Source organism: Alnus glutinosa, chromosome 11 (assembly GCF_958979055.1).
Source record: "Alnus glutinosa chromosome 11, dhAlnGlut1.1, whole genome shotgun sequence".
Lineage (NCBI taxonomy): Eukaryota > Viridiplantae > Streptophyta > Magnoliopsida > Fagales > Betulaceae > Alnus > Alnus glutinosa.
In genome coordinates, this window is record NC_084896.1 from 10,162,649 (window position 1) to 10,184,412 (window position 21,764).

Here is a 21,764-nt window from a genome sequence, read left to right on the forward strand (position 1 = left end):
GAAGCTTCCAAGAGGCCAAAACTTGCCTCGAATCCAACCATGTATCTGTTTGGTTGGATTGGTGAAGCTGAGGCTATTTTTGGCCGTCTAGTGTTCACACCTTTGGAGGAAGCTGTCCTTCTACCAGTTTGTCAGATGACAAGGGAAACTCTAAGTTCGAGGAGGAGCAAGAGCAACAAACAAACTCTTTTTTGAGTCCCACTCCTAGTTCTGTTGAGAGTTCGGTTGCTGCTTCCGGGCCCACAACCAGCGAAGGACCAAGATCTGCTATTTCTCTGGAAGCTCAGCCAGAACCAGATTGAGTCGAGGATTAGCAACATCCAACTGGGACGGATCCTTCGGGTTATGAGCCGGTCAACTCATAGGCGAATGTTCAAGTCGAGGGCCATCAGCAAACTGAAGTGGGTCCTTCCGGTTCCATGCTGACCACTAACGATGCGGGTCCTTCAAGAGAAAGGCCTCCTTTATCACATCCCTCAGGGATGGGTTGCTTGGATGCCCACTGGAGGCTATCTATACGATTCTTCATGAGGACTTTCTGCCGGATATTGGGAAGACTACACCCGAACAATTCACCGGGATCCTTTTGCACTCTCAATTTTCAGGTAAGGTTTCCCTTTTCTTCTCAGTCCATATTTTTGTAATTAGTCATTTTCTTACTAACCCTTTGCTGAATCTTTCAGTTCATAGTCAAACTGGTCGCATTGTGGCGGAATTTCCAGAGGCACCAGAGCACCAATCAGCCAGAAGTTTCCAAGATGTGGGCTAGGATCGTGAGCCTCGAGAATGAGGTTTCGAAGTCGAAGGTGCTCAAATCCGAAGTCGAGCAGTTGAAAAACTTGCTCGAGGTCCTGGACCAGGAGATTGCGACCCTAGACCAAGAGATCTGTGACGCCCAGCATTTTCAAGCTCATAAGAAAACATTGATATTGTTGAGGAGACAATATCCTTTTGTTTTTTTTATAAGCAAACCTATAGGTAACTTTTAAGTCTCAAATTTTGACTGAACTAAAAACAGGTCAATCGGACTCAGATTTAGTTAATTCAAAGACCTTTGTTCTCACAAAAGAAATATCTATCACATGGTAAAATTTGGTGAAAAGTTCATTGGTTGACTTTTTGGGTTATAGTTGACTATGTAGATGCCAAGTGGCACTTTTAGTTGAACTTTGACCTCTAAATTAAGTACGATAAATATCTTTTTTATGGTTTTTAATTACTCAATATAGTATATATAAAGTTCATACTTGAATCCTGTGAAGTCAGAATTCAATTTGGTAACAGTTGACTTTTTGACCAAAACCGGTGCCTAATTAATCGAACTGTCGAATTTTTAGCATAAATGAGTTAGAAGCTTAACACTAGCTGGCCCTAAGGCCATCTCCAGCAGAAGCTTCATTTTAACCAAAAAGTCAAATTTGACTATTTTTACCACTTTTTCTTCATCCAACAGAATAGTCATCTTAATTTTTTTTTTTTTAACTTCAGCAACAGTGAATAGCCACTACTGGCTATTCACTGTTCACATATTTACTATTTTTTTTTTTTTATTGTTTTTTTCTCTTCTCTCTTTCTCTCACTCCTCTCTCTCGCCCACTGAAGAGTCTCTCGCCCACCGGAGAAGACGAGGTCCGACGCCGACGCCTCTCTCTCTGCATTGACGCCGCTCGGAATAGGCACCGGTCTCCTCTCTAAGTGCCGACACCGAGGTCCGACCGAGCCTCCCAAAGCTCCAGAGCCGAACGAGATCGTCCTTGACGACCTAGATGTCGCCGCCGTCTACGTGCGTTGCTGGCCGACTCCACCGTCTTCGTCTCCAGGAACTCCACAATCTCCAGCTTCCCCACCGTCAGATCGCCCACCACATGGTACAGAAACACCGTTCTCAATCCCTCGTTTGTTTGTCGAGAAACACCAAGGAGAAGTAAAGAAAATGTTGAATCCGGCTTCCCCACCGTCAAATCGCCCACCACATGGTATAGAAACACCGATACCATTCTCAATCCCTCGTTTGTTTGCCGAGAAACACCAAGGAGAAGCAAAGAAAATGTTGAATTTAGGAAAAATTACCTCATTACACCGCACCACCGACAATCGACCGCTCTAGCCACCATCGACTGCACCAGCCACCATCGACTGTTCTGAGTCTTGGGTGTGGGTGGGCAAGGCTGGTTTGGTTCTGGGTCTTGGGCGTGGGTGGGCAAGGTTGGTTTCATTGGTTTGGTTGAGGGTTTGATGGGGTTGGCCGGTTGGGGCTGAGGACGGAAGAGAGGAAAAAAAAAATAAAACAATAAAAAAATATTAAAAAATATTATTTAAAGAAAATAAAGAGTGGGATAGAGATTATTGTTGGAGTGTTTTTAAGATAACCAGTAGTTAAAGTAGAGATTGTCACTTTTTGAGTAGCTACTTTAACTCCAACTGCTGGAGATGGCCTAATATCTTCCAGATCTGTATTTTCATTTTTAACTCTCCTTGTGGCTAAGCCATCATGAGAGAAAGAGGGAAAGTTGGCTTAAATTTAATTTCTTTTACCATCATGCTAATGCACTACCTTAGTAATGATGAAACCCATGTACCTTAGTGATAAGGTTAAGATGCATCAACTTCCATCCATTGGATCAAAATAGGACTACTTGATTCTAACCATTCATTCTCCTATAAATAGAACCGAAGTGGAAGGATGTAATACCCATTAAGCTTCACTCACACACACACCTACAACCAAGAGAGAGAATTGTGAAGTTTGTGTAGTTTTGTGTGGTTCAAAGCTTGAAGTGTGCTAGGAAATATTTTGGTAAGCTTCCAATAATTTGTTTCATTGATTTTATGATTTAAGTTTTTATTTCATTAGTTCAACCTTGATTATGTTCATTATGTGTTTATGTGCAAAAGAAATAAGGTTAAAAAGAAAAGAATTCAAGAAAAGAACACATATACATCTCTTTGATCTTATTTGATGTCATTATGAATTTTATAAAATTATGGATATATATATATATATGTATATTATTCTTGTTTTATTTTAGCTTTGTGATGGTCTTGGATCATCATAGGTAATTTTTATTACTTATGTATTTATCATATAGCATTCCATATTAATTGTTAAGATTCATGTTTGAGCGTTATGTCACCAAGAGCTACACTGTGTTTCGGTGCTTAAACATGAATCGTTGATCGTATTTACTTTTATTGTCCTTATGATATATTTTAAATCCTTTAAGTTCGTATTTGATGGTATTGGTCATATAGCCTCGTCACCAAATCATGAACCAAGGTTTTAAGATTATTATAAGTGATCATCTCAAAAATAATGAAGTAATGGATAATAATAAATTTAAAAAGATGAGTGTCTATAAAAAAATGTTTTGTTTGATAGATAATTGATATATATTTATTATATGGATTGATTTATATGCAGAAAAAGGAGCTAAGAAACTATGCCAAGGAGTGTAAGTATGGACGTATTTACTGAGGAATGATTCTATGTTTCATTAGGACTGTGTGGTGTGTGTTTATTGCATGCGGTTGTTCATGCATTGCATGTTGTGTCCAATTAATATAACGGCTAAGGAGATAGCCATCAACAAGCTGATGTAGTAGCAAGTGGAAGGAAGGCTAATCAGTGGATCCAAGGGGTTCAGAGTGACCCAGGGGAGTCCGAAGTCTTAATAAATAACTAATGCTGGGACCGGTAGGATTCCAGTAAAAACAGGTAAGACTTCAAAGTGGGAGGCAATGGACGTAAACGGGTTCAGATAACCTAGGATGAGAGGTCTGAAGAAAGATGATCATAAAACACCAAACTAAATGGTTACTACGATGCATATTCATACAACCCTTGCATTTACATTCTTTATGAACTGTTATTAGCTTGATGGTAACTTAAATATAAAAATGGATGACTCACTTGTTTGTCTATGTAAATATGATGACGTTATATTTGCATAGTTACTGATGCAGATCAGGAGGATGAAGGCATGGACCCATATGCCAGTTTTAATGGTTTTTAAAACCATTATCGAATGATTATGTGTTAGCTTAGAAATAGCTAACTGTATTTAAATATGTTTTACTTTATGGCATGTAATAATTATAACAATGTTATGTTTGATATATTTTTATGTTATATGCTTATGTGCCTTCTGTGGCACTAGTTTTAATGCACCTAGTGTGCATATGACTTGTAATGATAACCTAAATAAATCTTAATAAATGCTTCGAGGTATTTCAGTCAGCTCTAATGTGTTATGCTATCAACTCCTAAGACTTTAGGAGTGAGAAAAATATATTCCGCTGCCAAATTATAACTCTGATGATGTCGTAATGTCACGTGGAAATAGAAATTTTCACTTACTCCTTTTTGTAAAAGGCGGGGCGTTACAAGATCACTGAGGGTCGAATTCAGCCGGAGGCATTACTCAAGCGGGCTTCCGAGGCTAAAAATCAGAGGGTCGAGTCATTGGTTCAACTTGCCTACGAAGTGGAGGCTAGGGACAACTTGGTCGCGAAGCTCGGTTCCTCCCGAGCTTGGGTAGCCATGTTGGAATCAGATCTGAAGGCTACTAATATTGCTAAGGAGAAAGATGAGGTAGATAAAAGGTTGCATCTGAGCTACAGAAGGATGCTGAGAGCCGCTTCAAAAGACTTCAAAAGAAGTACCATCACTACAAGGCCAAAGCAAAGCGGCTCTTGAAGCAGCTCACACTTGTACCATGGCTCTGGGGCCCAGGGCTTTAACTAGGGTTTTGAGAATTATAGAACTTTAGTTCTCAACCCTCAAAGTTACATCTTTGATCCCGCGACTGTGAGATCCTTCCTTGTCATGCCGGATGAGGCGATTTCCGAACTTGCACATATGGGAGTAGAGTTCTTCCTGGATGTTTCAGATTGGGGCGAGGATGCTCCCAACCCCCAACAGGCTAATCTTGCTCCGGAGCCTTCAACTTCTGAGCCTATATTAGATAGGACTGCAGAGGATGACCCCGAAGACTTGTAGATTTTGTTTTTCAATTTGTAATATGTTAATAAATATTGACTTCTAATTTAACCAAGTGTGTGTGTTTGTGTGCAAACAAATATCTTAAATGCGGAATATAAATAAGACAAGATATTTGTTACGAAGTGGAAACTCTATGAAGAGAAAAAACCACTCCGGAGCAGCCAAACCCAAGAAATCCACTATCCAAAACAAAGCTAGTTACAAGACACTAGTATTCACATACCCTTATGCAGTAGTCTTACCTTTAACTCTGACACGAAACCCATCGTGAACGCTTCCCAACTAGATCTTCCATCTGAAGGGATTTTTGATGGATTCATTTACCTTAGGGCCGACCCCTAAGGTAGACTTCACACGAACTGTTGAGCACACATCGGTAATGGCTTGAGAGCTAGCGGATCTTCGATTTTCCCTAAACACCCTCTCAAAGCTAAGAGAATTCAATACCGAATTCTGTACAAAGCACATGCCTAGAGCCCTCTTTATATAGGCTTTACAAATCCTATTTCAACTAAAATAAGGAGGCCTAAACCAACAAAGATTCGGACTCTGGGCGCGCGTCCGGACGTTTTTGGGCATGCGTCCGGATGTTTCTCTTGGCCATCTGAGTGGTCAAGTTGTATCATTTTTCATTAGCTTTCCAATGACACAAATTTCATCCCAATCCGATATTTGAGCAGAAAGTTATGATCAAAATACTAGAGGGCGTCCGGACGGCTTAACCGAGCATCCGGACGGTCAACTGCAACCGCCTTCCCAAAATAGCGCTGAAAGCTTTCATAACAAGGTCCACGTCCGGACGGCTTGGCCGAGCGTCAGGATGGTCTTCACCATAAATCCTTTCCGCGTTTGAAAAGGAAGCCTGAAATATTCTGAAATGCTAGACAGCGTTCAGACATGTTGCCACGTCGTCCGGACGTCTTGCAGAAACTTTCCAAATAGTGTCGACTTCTGAAATCCAACTTTGTGTAGAATTTGGAGAAGCTTGACCTAGCGTCCGGACGATGTTGCTCTGACGTCCGGACGGTGTTGCTCTGATGTCCGGAAGTTATTCAACGCTAAAGCTTCTAGACACTGCAGGGCGTCCGGACGCCTTCAAAGACCTGTCCGGACGGTTGCACAGGAACCGACTGTTCTGTCTCGAGAAATTGTATGGAATCTTCATGGACATCTTCTTAGAAACTTGTAACCATACACATGGCATGAAATGAGACACTGTTCATATTACTTGAAGACTCTGAATAGAACCGATAATCCTGTTAAAAAGCAACCGTTACAAAAAGTGTTTTTGTCAACCAGAATGTTGCCAATATAAAATACTAACATAATCGAATTTCATTAATGAAATATCTATATTTTAATTCTGTCTTGAAAATTGTTACTTACATCGTAGTTATAGTTATTACCGGGCCACCCCCTAATAACTTAGACAAATAAATTTTTTTTTTGAGTTATTTTCGAGAATGATGAACATTGTAATTTATAACTTAGTAGATCATAACTGAGCTACCCCCCTAATTAACTGGCAAATAATCATTTTTGTCTGAGTTATTTCCAAGGAATGTAACTTTTTAAAATTTATAAGCTACACCCTTAATAACTTAGACAAATATTCAAGTTTGTCTGAGTTATTACCAAGGAAGGTAACTAATCAAAATTTCCGAGCTATCCGCCTAATAATTTAGACATGTTAGTTTGTGATTGACTGCATTCTGTTGGAAAAAATCATTTATATGTAATGTTGCTTATTTATCAGGGATGTTGTTTATATTCAGAGTCTACACTTTGGTTATGTGCTTCAAGAAGACTCAGTTTAGAATTCAAGACAGTAAAGACAGTTCCCTAGCATCTGCCGGATGACGTGGTATTCCATCTGGACGCTTGTCAGTCAAGCAACATCCGTCCAGATGACAAGAACTTTCCTTCCGGACTCCCTTCTGTGTCTAGAAGCTTCGAACTGTTCCAGGTTGCATCCGTCCAAACGTCTCAACAACACGCCTGGACACATTTCAGTGTTTGACAAGAGTAAAAGGATTTTCTTTCCAAACATAGATATAGGAAGATAGCTACAATCGTCCGGACGACATGGTTATTCCGTCCGAACGCTATCCTTGATAAGGCAAGTCGTGCAGAAGATGTTCAACCGTTCAGACGTCAGTCTACTCTGTCTGGACGCTCAGTCCTTATTATGAAAATTGTGTTCAGCAGAAGTGCAACCGTCTAGACGCTAGGGCAACATCGTCCGGACACGACTCTATTTAGGAAAGAATTTCAGTGAATTTGGAAAGCCAATTGCACAGTTGTCCGTCCCGACGCCCATAACTACTGTCAGGACGCCGCCTAGAGAAAATCGATTTAGACTCGATTTAGGTCTTTTGTAGCCTATAAATAGAGGCCTCTAGGCATGTAATTTGTAAGAATTCGGTATTGAATTTCTTAGAGCTTAGAGAGTATATTTTAGGAGTTGTTGTGCTAATCCGCTCGCTCTCAAGCCGTTGCCGTTGTGGGTTGTTGCTGTGCTACAATTGAAGTCTATCTTAGGGGGAGCCCTAAGGTAAGGAATTTCATTGAAGACCCCTTCAAGTAGGTAACTTGGTTGTGAGGCGTTCGTGTTAGATTACACATCAGAGTTCAAGGTACGACCACTGCATAAGGGTATGTGAGTGCTACTGTCTTTTTATGAACTCCTCAGCTTTGTCCATAAACTCCGGAAGGGATTCAGGCGGTTTCCAAGCCAGTTCTGCCATTAGGAGCCCATCCTTCCTGATTCCCTGGTACAGAGATGCAAAGATGAATTCTTCCGTTGGATTATCTGTGGTGAGCTTCTCCTAGTTGAACCTCATTATATAGTCCTTCAAGGACTCATCAGGGCCCTGGTGTAAGCACATTAGACATCCTGCGGGCTTCCTCTGCGTTCTTCCTGCCAAGAACTGTGTTAGAAAGGTCTTATCAAAAGCATCCAAGTCGTTCATAGACTTCGGGGGAAGCTGCCTGAACCAATCCCGGTTGTGCCATGGGAGGGGGAAGGCTCGGCATACTATCTCATCGGGTGTGCCATGGAGATCTAGATGGGATCGGTAGTTCTCCAAATGCTTGATCGGATCTTCAAGTTCGGTGTAGATTGCAATATCTGGGACCTTGAACTTTTCAGGGAGGCGAAAACTAGCCACTTGGTTGATAAACGGTGAAGCTGTTTTCTGCAAGAGGTTATCCACTAGGGAAGTCTTGCCTTTATCCCGCTGGTGAAACTCCTCAAACAAGAGATCACACCTCTACTCCAGCTTGCTCACCACATCTCTCAGTTTCTCCTCCTCCTTTCGGCAACGAGCCTTCTTGGGATCTTCTTCTTCATGATCTTCTTGGTCACCTTCTCCCTCTCGGTTATCATCTTGATTGTCTGCTATCACACGGGGATGACTTTCACCTTCTTTGTGTTTCCCACCGGTGTGCTATTACGCCCTTCTCTTTCAACCTCTGGAACAACCGTTGCCGTATGAGATTGTTCTGGGATGTGGGCCAGCAAGGTAGCATTCTTGTCCGTCAAATCTTCAATGTTTTTTGTCATCTAAGTAATTTTCTCATTTATGAGAGCTATTTGAATTGTTTGGGGGTCATTTGAAGTCCCCGCATCGTCCTAGACACATTGGTTTTGAAGATTTAAGGGTCTTCTAGCACCTTTTGATTGTGTATTCACCATTGCAGATTTTTCTTTTTGTAAGAAATGATATAACGTTTCCACAGACGGTACAGAAAATAAAATATTGGAAAGAGTATGCCAAACTTTTGGTACAGTTTCCGGTTTGGTGACGTGTCGCCTTGAGATTCGTTTTCTCCAATGATGAGTGCCAAAAAGTGTATATTTGGACCCTTTAATTTACATTAGTTAAACCTTTAGCTTTGTTACTTTTTGATGTTTTGGTTAGTTTTAGTGTTTTTGCGTTTTTGCAGGGTAATAAGAGAAAAATGACAATTTTCAAGTCAAAATACATAGAAAGCTGGATTTTCGGAAGTGCTGAAAAAGTAGATCGATCGAATATTAAGTAGATTGATCGAAAAGTAGATCGATCGATTTTAAAATCGATCGATCGAATTTTTGCAGGACAGAAACCCTAACTAACTCTATAAATACATCTTCTTTTTTTTTTTCATTTTCTCAATATGAGGAGCCGCGGCAGAGACCGTCTGGGCGCCCCAAAGGGCCGATTTTGACCTAGCTTAGGGTTCTTGGGTGATTTTCACCTAGAACCACCTTCCTTTGTAAGTTTATTTATGTTTTTATTGATTATTCTTGTTCATTTACGTTTTCTTTAGTGATGTATAACTAAACTTTCATCTTGGGTTCAGGATGAAACCTCACCATTGAATAGAAACTGAGTTTTATTGCTTGTTTATGCTATTTGAGTTTATGAGCTTTGATTTCTCATGGTTCTACTCCGATTTTTGAGATTATTATTGGATATCTCTTGTGATTTCCGAATACAAGTGATGATTTGATATAGTTTCATTAAATTGATGGCTTGAGTTTTCATGTATGTTGGATATTCATTGTGTTTCATTCTATGGATACATTTGATGATTTAGTTGAAACTAGATATCTTTTGTGATTTGTGGAAGAATGGATTCATTGAATGATTTAAACAATTTTTGAAGCAAAAGTATAACATACCTAAGATTGGTTTGAAAGAATTCGAAATATGTGTGATGAGCATGAGATTAGGTTGTTGTGATTTGGTGAGTGTGGATTCCAAAACCCTAGACCCCTTTATTTTCATTAATTTTGTTTATGTTTTCTTTTGTTAAAAATCCCTAAATTTGGAACTAGGTTAAAATAGGATTAGTTTGAAGAGAGATTAATTTTCACAACACAATTCTCTGTGGGATCGACCTCGCACTTGCATAACACTATATTGCAAACGATTTGTGCACTTGCGAGTATTATAATTTGTACAACATCAAACACCTACAAAACAATAAGAAGCTTGTCGAGTGTGCCGACGAGGTTCCACTCCGATGTCTAAGTTAGATTCAATAGACAAATATCTAGTAGTATGAGAGCATGTGAATATAAGAGAGATTAGTGAGTTTTGATACTTGGGGTAGTGACCTATTTATATGCATGTAGTTCTGATACAGTTGAAGTGCTTTGATCATAGTTCAATTAGGATTCTAATCCCCAGATCGTGTAGGATTAGACCTTATCTGGTGAAGAGTCCAGCTCGGGTAGGATTATCATTCAGCCGAGTTCAAACAGGTATCTTATCCTATATTTTGTGGGATAAGAGCTTATCTCGGTAAATCCAGGAGAGTCCTTCTGCAATGTTTTAGAGAGTTATGGATTAAGCCTATCTCATAAATCCCAGTTGTAATATCGGGATAAGAATCCCAACATACTTTATCCATATCACCTCATGGTAATCTTGAGAAATCCGTTCTTGGGACCACTGGATATGGACATTCCGTATGTTCTTCTTGTGTTCCTAAGATAATGATGTCCCGAGTTTGTGATGACCGATCGGGTATTCATGGGCCTTGCTTCGGGCTAATTGAACCGATTGGGCCCGCTAATTCAGTCATGAGCTTGCTCGGGCTTTGGAGAAATAATAATTTCCACAATAGTACGTGTACTTTTTTCTGGTCATTTTTTTGAAAAAAGTACACATACCATTTTCAAATTATCACGTAATTTGCAATGTCTTTCTCAAACTTTCAATTGAAGCAATGTTCTCCCTTATCTAAACTACCACAAAATTGCAATGTACTACATATGTACCACAAATGACAAAACTCCTTTATAAAAAATTTAGGAAAAAAAAACAAACAGATATGGTGACCCAATGCAATGCCCGTGGGTTTTCCACGGCCACCGTGAGTTTTTTTTTTTTAATTTTTTATAAGAGTATGTCTATTTGAAAGTTTTTAGGGGTATTTTTGTGAAACAAAATTGGTACATTGCAATGTTATGATAGTTTGGAAAGACATTGTTTCAATTAAAAATTTGAGAAGATATTACAAATTGTGTGATAGTTCGAGGATATATGTATTTTTTTTTTTCTATTTTTTATCCGAAATTATATGGAATGGATAGCATTATTTTATAGAAAAAAGAAAAGAAAAGAAAACAGCAATTCTAACACATTAAGTACCCATGGAAAGCGCGGGCTCTTCTAACTGGACAGTGGACTTCAAAATTGTGCACAAGCCCACTCATCACGTGCGGGCTCTAGCCTGCATTTACAGAATTAGGGCACGCACAATTAGTAGAATCCTAAAACAATATACAGTGGCTCTAACAGCGTAGGAAGAAGATCTGGAGGAGGCAGAATGAATAGAGAAGTACTTCGCCGGCGGGTGGAGTCCTGCAAGCCCAGCTCCTCAACGCTCGACGAAATTGTCGACAACCTCCGCTCCAGCTACCGAGAGTACAACCGAATCAAGAAGCAGCCCTTCACTACGTTTGTCCGGAAGACCTTGGAATCACTCTCTCAGCAGAAGATGAGCAAGAAGAAGAAGAAGCAGCAGCAGCAACCAAAGCCCTCCTCTCCTTCAACCCCAAGACGAGCCAAAGAGGATTACGACGACGAAGAAGAAGAAGAAGAACAAGTAGAAGTTAGTCGGAAGAAGAAGCGGAAGATAGCTGATGGCGAGGATGATAGGTTGCAGCGAATGGAAGATTTACATATTCGAAGGAGGCGGAGTGGGAACCACAATCGAACGACATCGTCCTCGTCGGAATCCGGTTCTGATGATCCGGATTCGAGTTCTGACGGTGGAGATGGGGCGGTGTCCACGTCGGAGGACGCGGTTTACGGAGAGGAACTAGAGGCTCCGCAGTTCGACGTGACGAAATCGAATCTGCTAGCAGCCTATAAGGAATTAAGCAAGAAGCCCGAGACGACGGCGATGGAGGAGAATGTGGAAGTGGAGGTTGCTAGCGATAAGGCGAAGAGGGTTGAATTGGTGGATGGGGGGACTGAGTTGTCGAAGGGAAGGAATGCTGGACGTGGGGGTAGGGGTGGCGGTGGTGGTGGGTGTGAGGTGGTGAAGGGGGAGGAGGGGCCGAGGTTTAGGGATTTGGGAGGGATGGAGGGTTTGCTTGAGGAATTGAGGATGGAGGTGATCGTGCCTTTGTACCATCCGCAGTTGCCGCGGTGGCTTGGGGTCCGCCCAATGGCCGGGATTTTGTTGCACGGCCCGCCCGGCTGCGGGAAGACCAAGCTCGCTCATGCCATCGCCAATGAGACTGGTGTTCCCTTCTATAAGATTTCGGCGACCGAGGTTGTCTCCGGTGTCTCAGGTATCTATCTTGTTTTTTTTTTTTTTTGTTTTTGTTTTTGTTTTTTTTAATCGCAATTATTTCGTTGTTATTTTAACTCTTTGAATTGTTTATCAGTTGGTATTGGTATTGGTATTAATAGGAAGATATGGTGATGAATGAAATTCCATTTGATGCAGAATTGCTTGAAATATCAACTTCTAATTGTATGGAATTTAAAACTGTGTTAAAATCGTTACTTCTGCTTAAAGTTAGCGTGGCCATTGTAGGGTAGGCTTGAGCTGCTCGGAACTACTGAAGTAGTCCTTTTCCCAATTGTGGGCACCCCTTCTCATTCGGATTGAGATTAGGGTCTGCCCTATTAAGGGGAGACCCTGAATTGTTAAGCTACTAGCTACTAAGATGTCCGGTTATATGAGTCTCAGTGACTTTCTTGACACTTTTATTGCCAATTATTTTGAATTTTAGGGAATTGCTTGTCATTTAATCTAGGTTAACAGAAATAGTACATCAATATTTCAAAAAAGGTGCTTAATCTTTGTAGAAAGGTGCTTAATATGTTATATCTTTGGGTGGCGGCGCATAGCCCGGGTAGTTTGTTGTTCGCTGACTTTTTACTTTCTGTTTCTTTCATTTCCTCTATTTAGGGGCACTTTTGTATACTTCCTGTGTACTATGGTTGCGCCCCTCTGCGCTTTCTAATGAATTCTTACTTATCAAAAAAAATATTTAGAGTTTATTATTTCCTCTTTCCAAAATGGTGATTCCTGCCAAATGTCAAGCTCTATGGAATCATTTCTAAATTTGTTTTTAAATCTCTTTTTACCTTTGGCTTAATCCTTTAATGGGGTAGCTGTTTTGTTTTTTAAAATTAGAAGTTTTCTATAATTGTTTCTCATTTGATGAATATTTTAGGTGCATCAGAAGAAAATATTCGGGATCTCTTCTCTAAAGCATACAGGACTGCCCCATCAATTGTATTTATTGATGAAATTGATGCAATTGCTTCTAAAAGAGAAACTCTACAACGAGAGATGGAGCGAAGAATTGTGACACAGTTGATGACTTGCATGGATGAATCTCACAGGCTTATACATCCTGTGGATGCTGATTCAAATTCAGAAACTTCGGACCAGAAGCCTGGCTATGTTCTTGTAATTGGAGCTACCAATAGGCCTGATGCTGTTGACCCTGCTCTGAGGAGGCCTGGACGATTTGATCGTGAGATTGTCCTTGGTGTTCCAGATGAAAATGCAAGGGTTAAGATTCTTTCTGTGCTTACGCGCAATCTTAGACTGGAGGGTTCTTTTGATCTTTTCAGAATAGCCAGGTCTACTCCTGGTTTTGTTGGGGCTGATTTAGAAGCCCTCGCTAACAAGGCCGGTAACCTTGCTATGAAGCGAATTATTGATGAAAAAAGGTCTGATCTATCAAAAGATTCTATAAATGAGGAATATACTGAAGCTTGGTGGAGGCAACCATGGTTGCCTGAAGAGATGGAAAAGCTTACCATCACAATGGCTGATTTTGAGGTGTCCTTGACTTTTTATTTTCCTTTCTTTGTTTGTTATACACCCTGATTTATGGACATTCGTAGAGTAACTGATACTTGGCCCTACTTGTCCATTATGGATCCTCTCTCTTCACTCTAATTTAAGGGCACAAACTTGAAAATATTTATGTTGTAATGTAGATATCTTTTTGTCTTTTTAGTCGTCTACATCCGCTGTGATGGTGTATTTCCATCTTTTGGTGATCAAGATTGGTGTACTTACAGTTTGGCTTATTTTGAAGGCTTTTGCATTCTAGAAATTGTCCTTAAAATTCCTCTGGTTTATCCTTGTTTACTGATTTTCTTACATGATGATGACAATTTCTTTCATGTGGTGTTCTGCAGGAAGCAGTTAAAATGGTTCAACCTTCATTAAGAAGAGAAGGATTCTCTTCCATTCCTAATGTAAAGTGGGAAGATGTTGGAGGGCTTGATTTCTTAAGAAAGGAGTTTGACCGTTATATAGTTAGGCGCATAAAAGTTCCAGAGGATTATGAGGTGTTTTGTAATTATTCTCCCTTCTCTCATTTAACTGTGTGTGTGGTTTGTGTGTGCGCACGCACGTGTGGGGTGTGTGCTTGTGTGAAAGAAATATTTCATTGAAAGTTGAAATAGAAAGAAGTTTGTGTTGGAGGGATTGATTCCGTAAGAAAGGAGTTTGACAGTTATATAGTTAGGTGTATACAATTTCCAGAGGATTATGAGGTGTTTTTTGTGCACGCGCACATGCTTGTGTGAAAGAAAGACTTCATTGAAAGTTGAAATAGAAACAAGTAAGAGGGCTCTTTGAAAGAAGGTATGCATGTGTATGGATATATGTATAACTGACATAAATACGGATTTATCTCCCTAGTTTGCTTCAATGTTGTTCCACTAAATTTTGTTGACCAGGTCTCCTGGGAAACTGTTTAAGAGTTTTGGAGAATTAGCTGCTCAAGAATTCAAAGGTAGGCAAGCAGCTCATCTCTATTTCAGGAGTCTTGCCACTTGACCATCTGGACATTAGCAAATGAGAAGCTCCATTACGATCATGAAGTTTACTTTTGTCTTCTGGATTGGAATCCTAGTAGTAGTGTCATAAAGAGTATTTTCGTATTAGAAAAAGAAAAGAAAGGATTACTGACTAAGCCCATTCAAGCTGTTCATGATAAAGACCAGGTAGGATTGGTCAAAGTGTCCTGTTTCCTGGTTTGCTCTGCATGCAGCCATGCCCATGATGCCCTTAAACCAATACAAATTGAATTTTTCTTTAGACAATCAAGCCAACTAAGCTATTTTTGTTTCTCATGTCAAGGTTCCTTGGTGATGAACATTTTATGGCGGGAGATGGCTTAAGCTTATGCTGTGACTGGCGCCACTGAATAGAAAAAAGAATGTTAAGTTAGTTTGGGTCTTTCACCCTTACTACGCACACAAATTAAAATGTGTAACTGTAATGGATTAATTAATGAGTAAAGGAAGGTCTTATATATATATATATACATATAAGCAGTAAATGAAGTTTTTTCTTAGCCAAAAAAAAAAAAAAATTAAAGGAAGCATAAAGGTGATCTTTGCTGTAGATTCCTCCAGTGCAGCAACTTTATCTATCTGAATTTTCATTTTGACATAGTTTCTTTGGCATGTTTTCATACCTTTGGATATGCGCAAGTTTGTTTCTCCTTTTCTTTCCTTTGTTTTCCCTTTTCTTTCCCTCTTCTTGTGTGAGTGTATGCATGTGTCTTTGTTTAATTTAAAAAAGCTGTCCTATATAAGCTATTTGTGGCACTTGATTGATAAAGAATGAATCTTTTGGTTGGAAGTTATGCGGACCTTTTAAAAGGGAATGTTAATTATAGCATATGAAACAAACCTAAAACTGTCATTGAGCCCCTTCAATTGTTTTTGAAAGCTGCATATTTTGTATCCTTAAAGAGTTATTAGTTGTTGGTACCTTAAATTTGGATCTGTGCTGAAGGTTATTCAACTATTTCCTTTAATTGCTCCTTTTTTTTTTTTTTCTTCTTCTAGAGTTCTTGAAAGTATAGTAGGTGCAATCTAAATGGCTGATCATGTGTCCTGAAATTATCTGCATCTTCAGGGATTTGGAGTGGACTTAGAGACAGGATTTTTGCTCTATGGGCCTCCAGGTTGTGGTAAAACACTGATTGCCAAGGCTGTGGCTAATGAGGCGGGGGCCAATTTTATTCACATCAAGGTCAGTCCCTTTGATTTTCCCTTTCCCTTCCGTTTGTGTATGTATGCTTGTTAACATTTTTATCACGATCTTGTTTAGTGCATTGGTGTCATGACCATCAAGTTGCATTATATAAATAAAAACAATAAGCAAATGTACTCCTAATTGTGTTTTTGCTCTATTTTTGAGTTCAACCATATGTTCGTGGATTTTGTTGATGGTTAGGGCCCTGAACTTTTGAATAAATATGTTGGAGAAAGTGAGATGGCAGTTCGGACATTATTCAGTCGTGCAAGGACATGTTCACCATGCATACTTTTCTTTGATGAGGTTTGTGTTTCTCTCTTCATGATAAATCTATTACTGTTGTGCTGTTGTTATCGTTATTGTAATTGTTATATTATTGGCACCAAGTTTTGGATGGGAAGGATATTAATAAAGAAAAAAAAAAGTTTTGATGGGAAAAATGGAATGACTGGAATGTTGGAACTTTTTCTTCCTTTCAGAATTACCGTGTATTACTGTCATCATAGTTTTGTTCATGATTTAGTGTTTCTCTTGGTCATATATGAGAGCTGGTGTAACTTGTTGGCTATCAATGAAGCAGCTTTTAAATTTTGTAGAATATGACTTCTATTGATCTTTAAGAGTTCCCGGGCTTATTAAGAAAATTTGTCCATAAATTGGTTGAAGTATTTTTTTTTTTACTTATTTTTTTGGAGGGGGAGAAGGGGGTTGGTGAGTGCATGTTTCCAATGTTACATGAACACATTTAAATGCTAACTTCCATGGCATTGTAGAGTATGTATGAATGCTTCCAACATGGCTATTGCCAGACACATACATCTTGAAAGTTCCTGACAAAACAAATGGGGAACGAAATACACTGGTTCAATAACATAGTTGGAAGATACTTTTTTCATTGTCTTATGTCTATGCTATGATTGTTGTGAGATTAGTGAGATATGCATGTTTACGAAGATAGTGTAGGGAATAAATTGGAAAATTAGTCACTCCATGGAGCCATTTTCAAACATTGGGAAGTAGATGAATGTAACACGTAATATACACCCTGCCCTGCAATTTGTACTTAGCTTCATTTAACATATCCTTTTTGAAGAATGTGCATTCATTTGTGGAATACTTATTTAAACATTTGATGTTTTCCCTTTTAATGGGAAATGTGATATTGAACAACTTTTTTTGCATATTCTACAGAGGAATTTTGGATTATACCTTGAGAATCTCTCCGATTAGTCTGATTCTATATACTGTTCAGTAAGGTGGTCATTCATTCATACATATGTGAATACATCTATACATACATAAATTCCGGATATATAAATATATTCACTATGTATTTATATAATCTATAGCTGACGACAAGCAATTGAGTAAGGTTTTGTTGAGTTTAGTTTGTTTGAATTTACTTATCAAAAAAAGAAGTAATGCCCTCATTGAGGTTTCTTTTTATTTTTTACGTAATCTGTGGGAGAACTTAATTTTAAAAATATGCTGAACAAATGATTTTATTTCACTTTTGCTGGAACTGCTGATTGAAGCTCTTGGTTGTGTAGTACCTTATAGAATAGAACCAAGAACAGTTTGTATGTTGGGGTTCAGATTCCCAAGTTAATCTCCCCCTTGGTCTTAACATCCTCATTGTCCCTATTAGATTATGAAAGAATATTAGAATGGATTGGAGGATTCTCTAGCGATACTAAATTTGAGGTGGGAGATGGCTCCGAGGTCAGCTTTTGGCATGATCTGTGGTGCGAGGATATGGCCCTTAAGGAAGCCTTCCTAGATTTATATGGCATTGCTTGTGTATAAGATGCTTTTGTTGCGGCTCACTTGGAGATTTCAGGTGGCTCCAATCAATGGAATGTATGTTTTCTCTCGCACAACACAACAGTGGAGATCTAAAGACCCAAGGGGTGGCTGACGGGAGGAAACTGACAGGTGGGTTGATGGATTGGCATGGCGCAATCTGTTGGTGAGAAGGTCGGAGCTGGCTGTTGTGGCTTGGTGGTGGTTTTGGGTCCTAGGGTGGCGGCAGCTGCTGCGGCGGTTTCAATCTGAGTTTCTTTTGATTTTTCTTTTTTACGTTGATGGTGGCTTGCAACGGGTGATGGTGTCTTGTTGTTTTTGGGTGGTTGGGTATTCTTGCGGTTATATTTGTTGAAACAGGGGACATAAGTTTTTTTTCTTGCGTGGGAGTCGCAGGTTTCACTCGCTGTGGACCGTCGATTGTTATGGTAAAAATCAATACTTGTCTTTGATACCAAACTGATGTAGGACAATCAAGAGATTGAGAAGAAAAGTGAAAGGGAGAAAATAGCCAGAGAAGAAAAGTAAGAAAGAAGGAGAAGAAACACCATAGAGGAGAGAAGAGAGAGAGATAGAGAAGGAAAAAGCTCGGGAAAGAGAAAAGAAGGGAAGAACGAAGACGAGGGAGACTATAAACAGTTGTTCAATTTTCTTAATTCCTCATAAGTTGCTGAATACAATAGAAAAGTAGGTTTTAATAGTCGGTGATTTGTCTGCAGCAAACGAGCATTAGGTTTTTCTGCAAAGGGGGAGGCGGAAGTTTCACTTTTACAACCAACTTTTTGAAGCAGAAAGTTCATAGTGCTCTTTCTATGGATTCTATAAAAATCAACCCATGGTTTCACCACAAGATAGTATCATATCAAAGCTTTGTGATAGTAACAGATGTCAAAAGAGAAGCCACAGCATCTGGCTCAGTTCGACAACTTTATAGAATGGCATATATCTTTGTAAATGTATTAAGTAGACCTTATATGATCTAATTTTCCTTTATTCCTTTGTTTATTAATCTGTTGTACATTTTTGTTTAGTTTTACTTAATACAGATTATATGTTTGAAGCAAATACAATTCTGCATTCAGCAACTAGATGAGAAGCATATTAAATGGTTATACAGATCTATGTGTAGTGGCTGTTGAACATCTGGTTTTTTCTCTGGATCATTTTGCTAGCTTTTCTTTCATAATCATATTGATAAAATCTGTGGATTAGTTGAGTTTTAAGCTTGCGTGTAAAATAACAGTGGGATCTTCTGAGGACAAGGCTTTCAACATAGGTGTCATGATGAGGGTTTCTATTTAAAGGAATTACTGTGGTCATATTTTGCTATTCTTTACTGAGAATTTTGTTTTTTCCCCTCAATGATTTTTAGGTGGATGCTTTGACAACAAAGCGAGGTCAAGAAGGGGGATGGGTTATTGAGCGGCTACTAAACCAGGTTTAATAATCTCTAGAGATAGTCTGAACAAAATCATGCTACCCTATTAATTATGTTTTCCTGTTTAATTATCTATATCTGAATATTGATAGAATGAACCATTGCTTGCAACTGCAGTTACTTATAGAGTTAGACGGTGCAGAGCATCGGCGGGGTGTTTTTGTAATCGGTGCAACAAATAGGTGAAGTTGATTATTTACTGTCTTTAATTTGTTCTTATGATTACCACCTTATTAAACCCATCCAGTTGGCATTTATTTTGGCAGACCAGAAATGATGGACCCTGCAGTCTTACGCCCTGGTAGGTTTGGTAAACTTCTTTATGTTCCTTTGCCTAGTTCGGATGAGCGTGGTTTAATTTTAAAAGCTCTTGGGAGGAAGAAGCCTATAGATGCCAGTGTGGATTTGAGTGCTATTGGGCAAATGGATGCCTGCGAGAATTTGAGTGGGGCTGATCTTTCTGCACTGGTTTGTCTATGCTGGATAGATTTGTTCATACGATGTTGAAGCTGATATTTCTCATTGTGTGTGGTTGTTTACTAAATTTCTACTAATGACAGATGAATGAAGCTGCGATGGTTGCTCTTGAAGAGAAACTGATGTCAACTGAGCGCATTTCGGATGCAGCTCCATCGACCATCAAGACAACACATTTTGAGCAAGCACTGAGTAAAATCTCTCCTTCTGTGTCAGATAAGGTATGATTCTTTCTGTGCTTACTCGTGTCTAGTGCAATCATACCGGAGATGCTATATATATTAAACAAATTTATTGTTTCAACTCCTTTTTAACACACCTTCCATTTCGGGAGCAGCAAAACCGACACTACCAGAACCTATCAGAGCGTTTAAGGTCAGCGTGAGAAGAATCATTAGTCGACTTTCTCCTGAGCGGTGGCTAAGGGGCCGACAGTCAGCCGAGTTGCAATGTAAATCATAGGGAAAAAAAATGTATGAAGAAAGAAGCTAGTGTTTTTTTATGTCAAAAGTGAATTAGTAATTAAGCAGGTTTGATAGTAGTCTCTAAGAAGCGGCGTTCCCCACAATGGGGAAAGAAATTTTGTGCTGATGGAGGTCGTAGAAATTTGTTGAACCACTGAGTTTTTCCGAATCTTAGCAATGATGTGGAAAGTGATTCCTCTGTCTTGGTGCTCTCTTTTCGGCTTTATTTTCATGTTTCTTTCTAAATATAATCAACCCATTCATTTTGGAGTAATACTATATGGTATATACTTCATTTTCATTTTGGAGTTGGGTGAACATGTTGGCTTATATTCAGTAGCACAAGTAACACCAACTGAAAATCAGTGAACTTAGCCCATCATCAAAATTGACAAAGAAGACTCAGCCTAGTCCTATTCTATGCTATTTCTTTATTTATTTTGTTTGTTTGTAGATTTTACGCTCCAAAACAAACCATAGCCGACAAAATCATGTGAGGGCACATAAATTAATAATTTAGTACAATTTACGGATGAAATAACTCATTCTCATTAGACCAAAAATTATTGTTTCTACCGTAACTATAAAATGAGTATTTTTCTGTCATAAATAGTCACATTAGGCTTTGCAACAAAAATGAAGATGAGTATGTTACTGATTCTTTGATGTTATACATCGAAAGAGATTACTTTGAAGCTTAGCACAATCAATCATAGAAATTTTTTTTTGTATGTAAAAGAACGTTGGTTCTAATTTGATAGGTGATTGAGTTGAAAATTGAAATATATTAAGAAACAATTTTTGTTGTTGTTGTTGTTAACGCTGAATGTGTATATATATATATATAATCTTTCATTCTTAATATATTTTTCATTCATATTTTGGCACCCACCGATAAGAATTTTGGGTTTCGTCCTTGAATAACTACCACCATGTCATTGAACTACATGGAATTGCAATTGTATACTACTAAAAATAACATAAAAAGGAATTTTCTCGCTTATACTTTAGTCCCATCGATAAGAATTTTTAGTTCCGTCCTTGAACGCCTACCATGTCAATTTAACTATATGAAATTTTAATTATATACTCCTAAAAATAACATAAAATGGAATTGAGTGTGGTCAAATCACTCCCTTGATTCATTTTGGTTGTTGTTCGACCACTTTCATCAACTGTTTTAAGGTTGGTTGACCACCCACTAATATACACTTTTGAGGGGTCACCTCTAAAATTTGTTTTGGGGTGATAAAATTACCCCCTCAATTGTTTTGAGGTGGCCTAACAACCCTTTCAACTCGTTTTTTTTTTTTTTTTTCATTGTCTTCTTTTTTGCGCTTTAATTAAAATGAGAGATAAATGATGGAGTCAATGTTCAAACTCAAGACCTTTGGCTCTGATACCATGTTAAATCACTACTTGTTCCAAAAGTTTAAGCTAATAGGAAGAGGTAAATTTAATCACTTAATCAATACTTTAACAGTTGGTAAATGAGATCAATCCTTACGCCTTTATTTGGTGAAGGAAGGTTCTTATTTGGCAAAATCTGAAA

At 38.8% G+C, this 21,764-nt stretch overlaps 1 protein-coding gene across 1 annotated transcript; it reads left to right on the forward strand.

Annotated features, from left to right (window-relative positions):
• The first annotated feature begins 11,229 nt into the window (after window positions 1-11,229).
• LOC133881656 (cell division control protein 48 homolog C) lies at window positions 11,230-20,416 on the forward strand. Its single transcript, XM_062320636.1, has 10 exons — window positions 11,230-12,296; window positions 13,191-13,807; window positions 14,173-14,325; window positions 15,908-16,024; window positions 16,229-16,333; window positions 19,206-19,271; window positions 19,389-19,453; window positions 19,538-19,739; window positions 19,832-19,969; window positions 20,086-20,416. Exons 1-10 carry the CDS (start codon window positions 11,324-11,326, stop codon window positions 20,131-20,133), a joined length of 2,484 nt encoding a protein of 827 aa, XP_062176620.1. The 5' UTR covers window positions 11,230-11,323; the 3' UTR covers window positions 20,134-20,416.
• The last annotated feature ends 1,348 nt before the right edge of the window (window positions 20,417-21,764 follow it).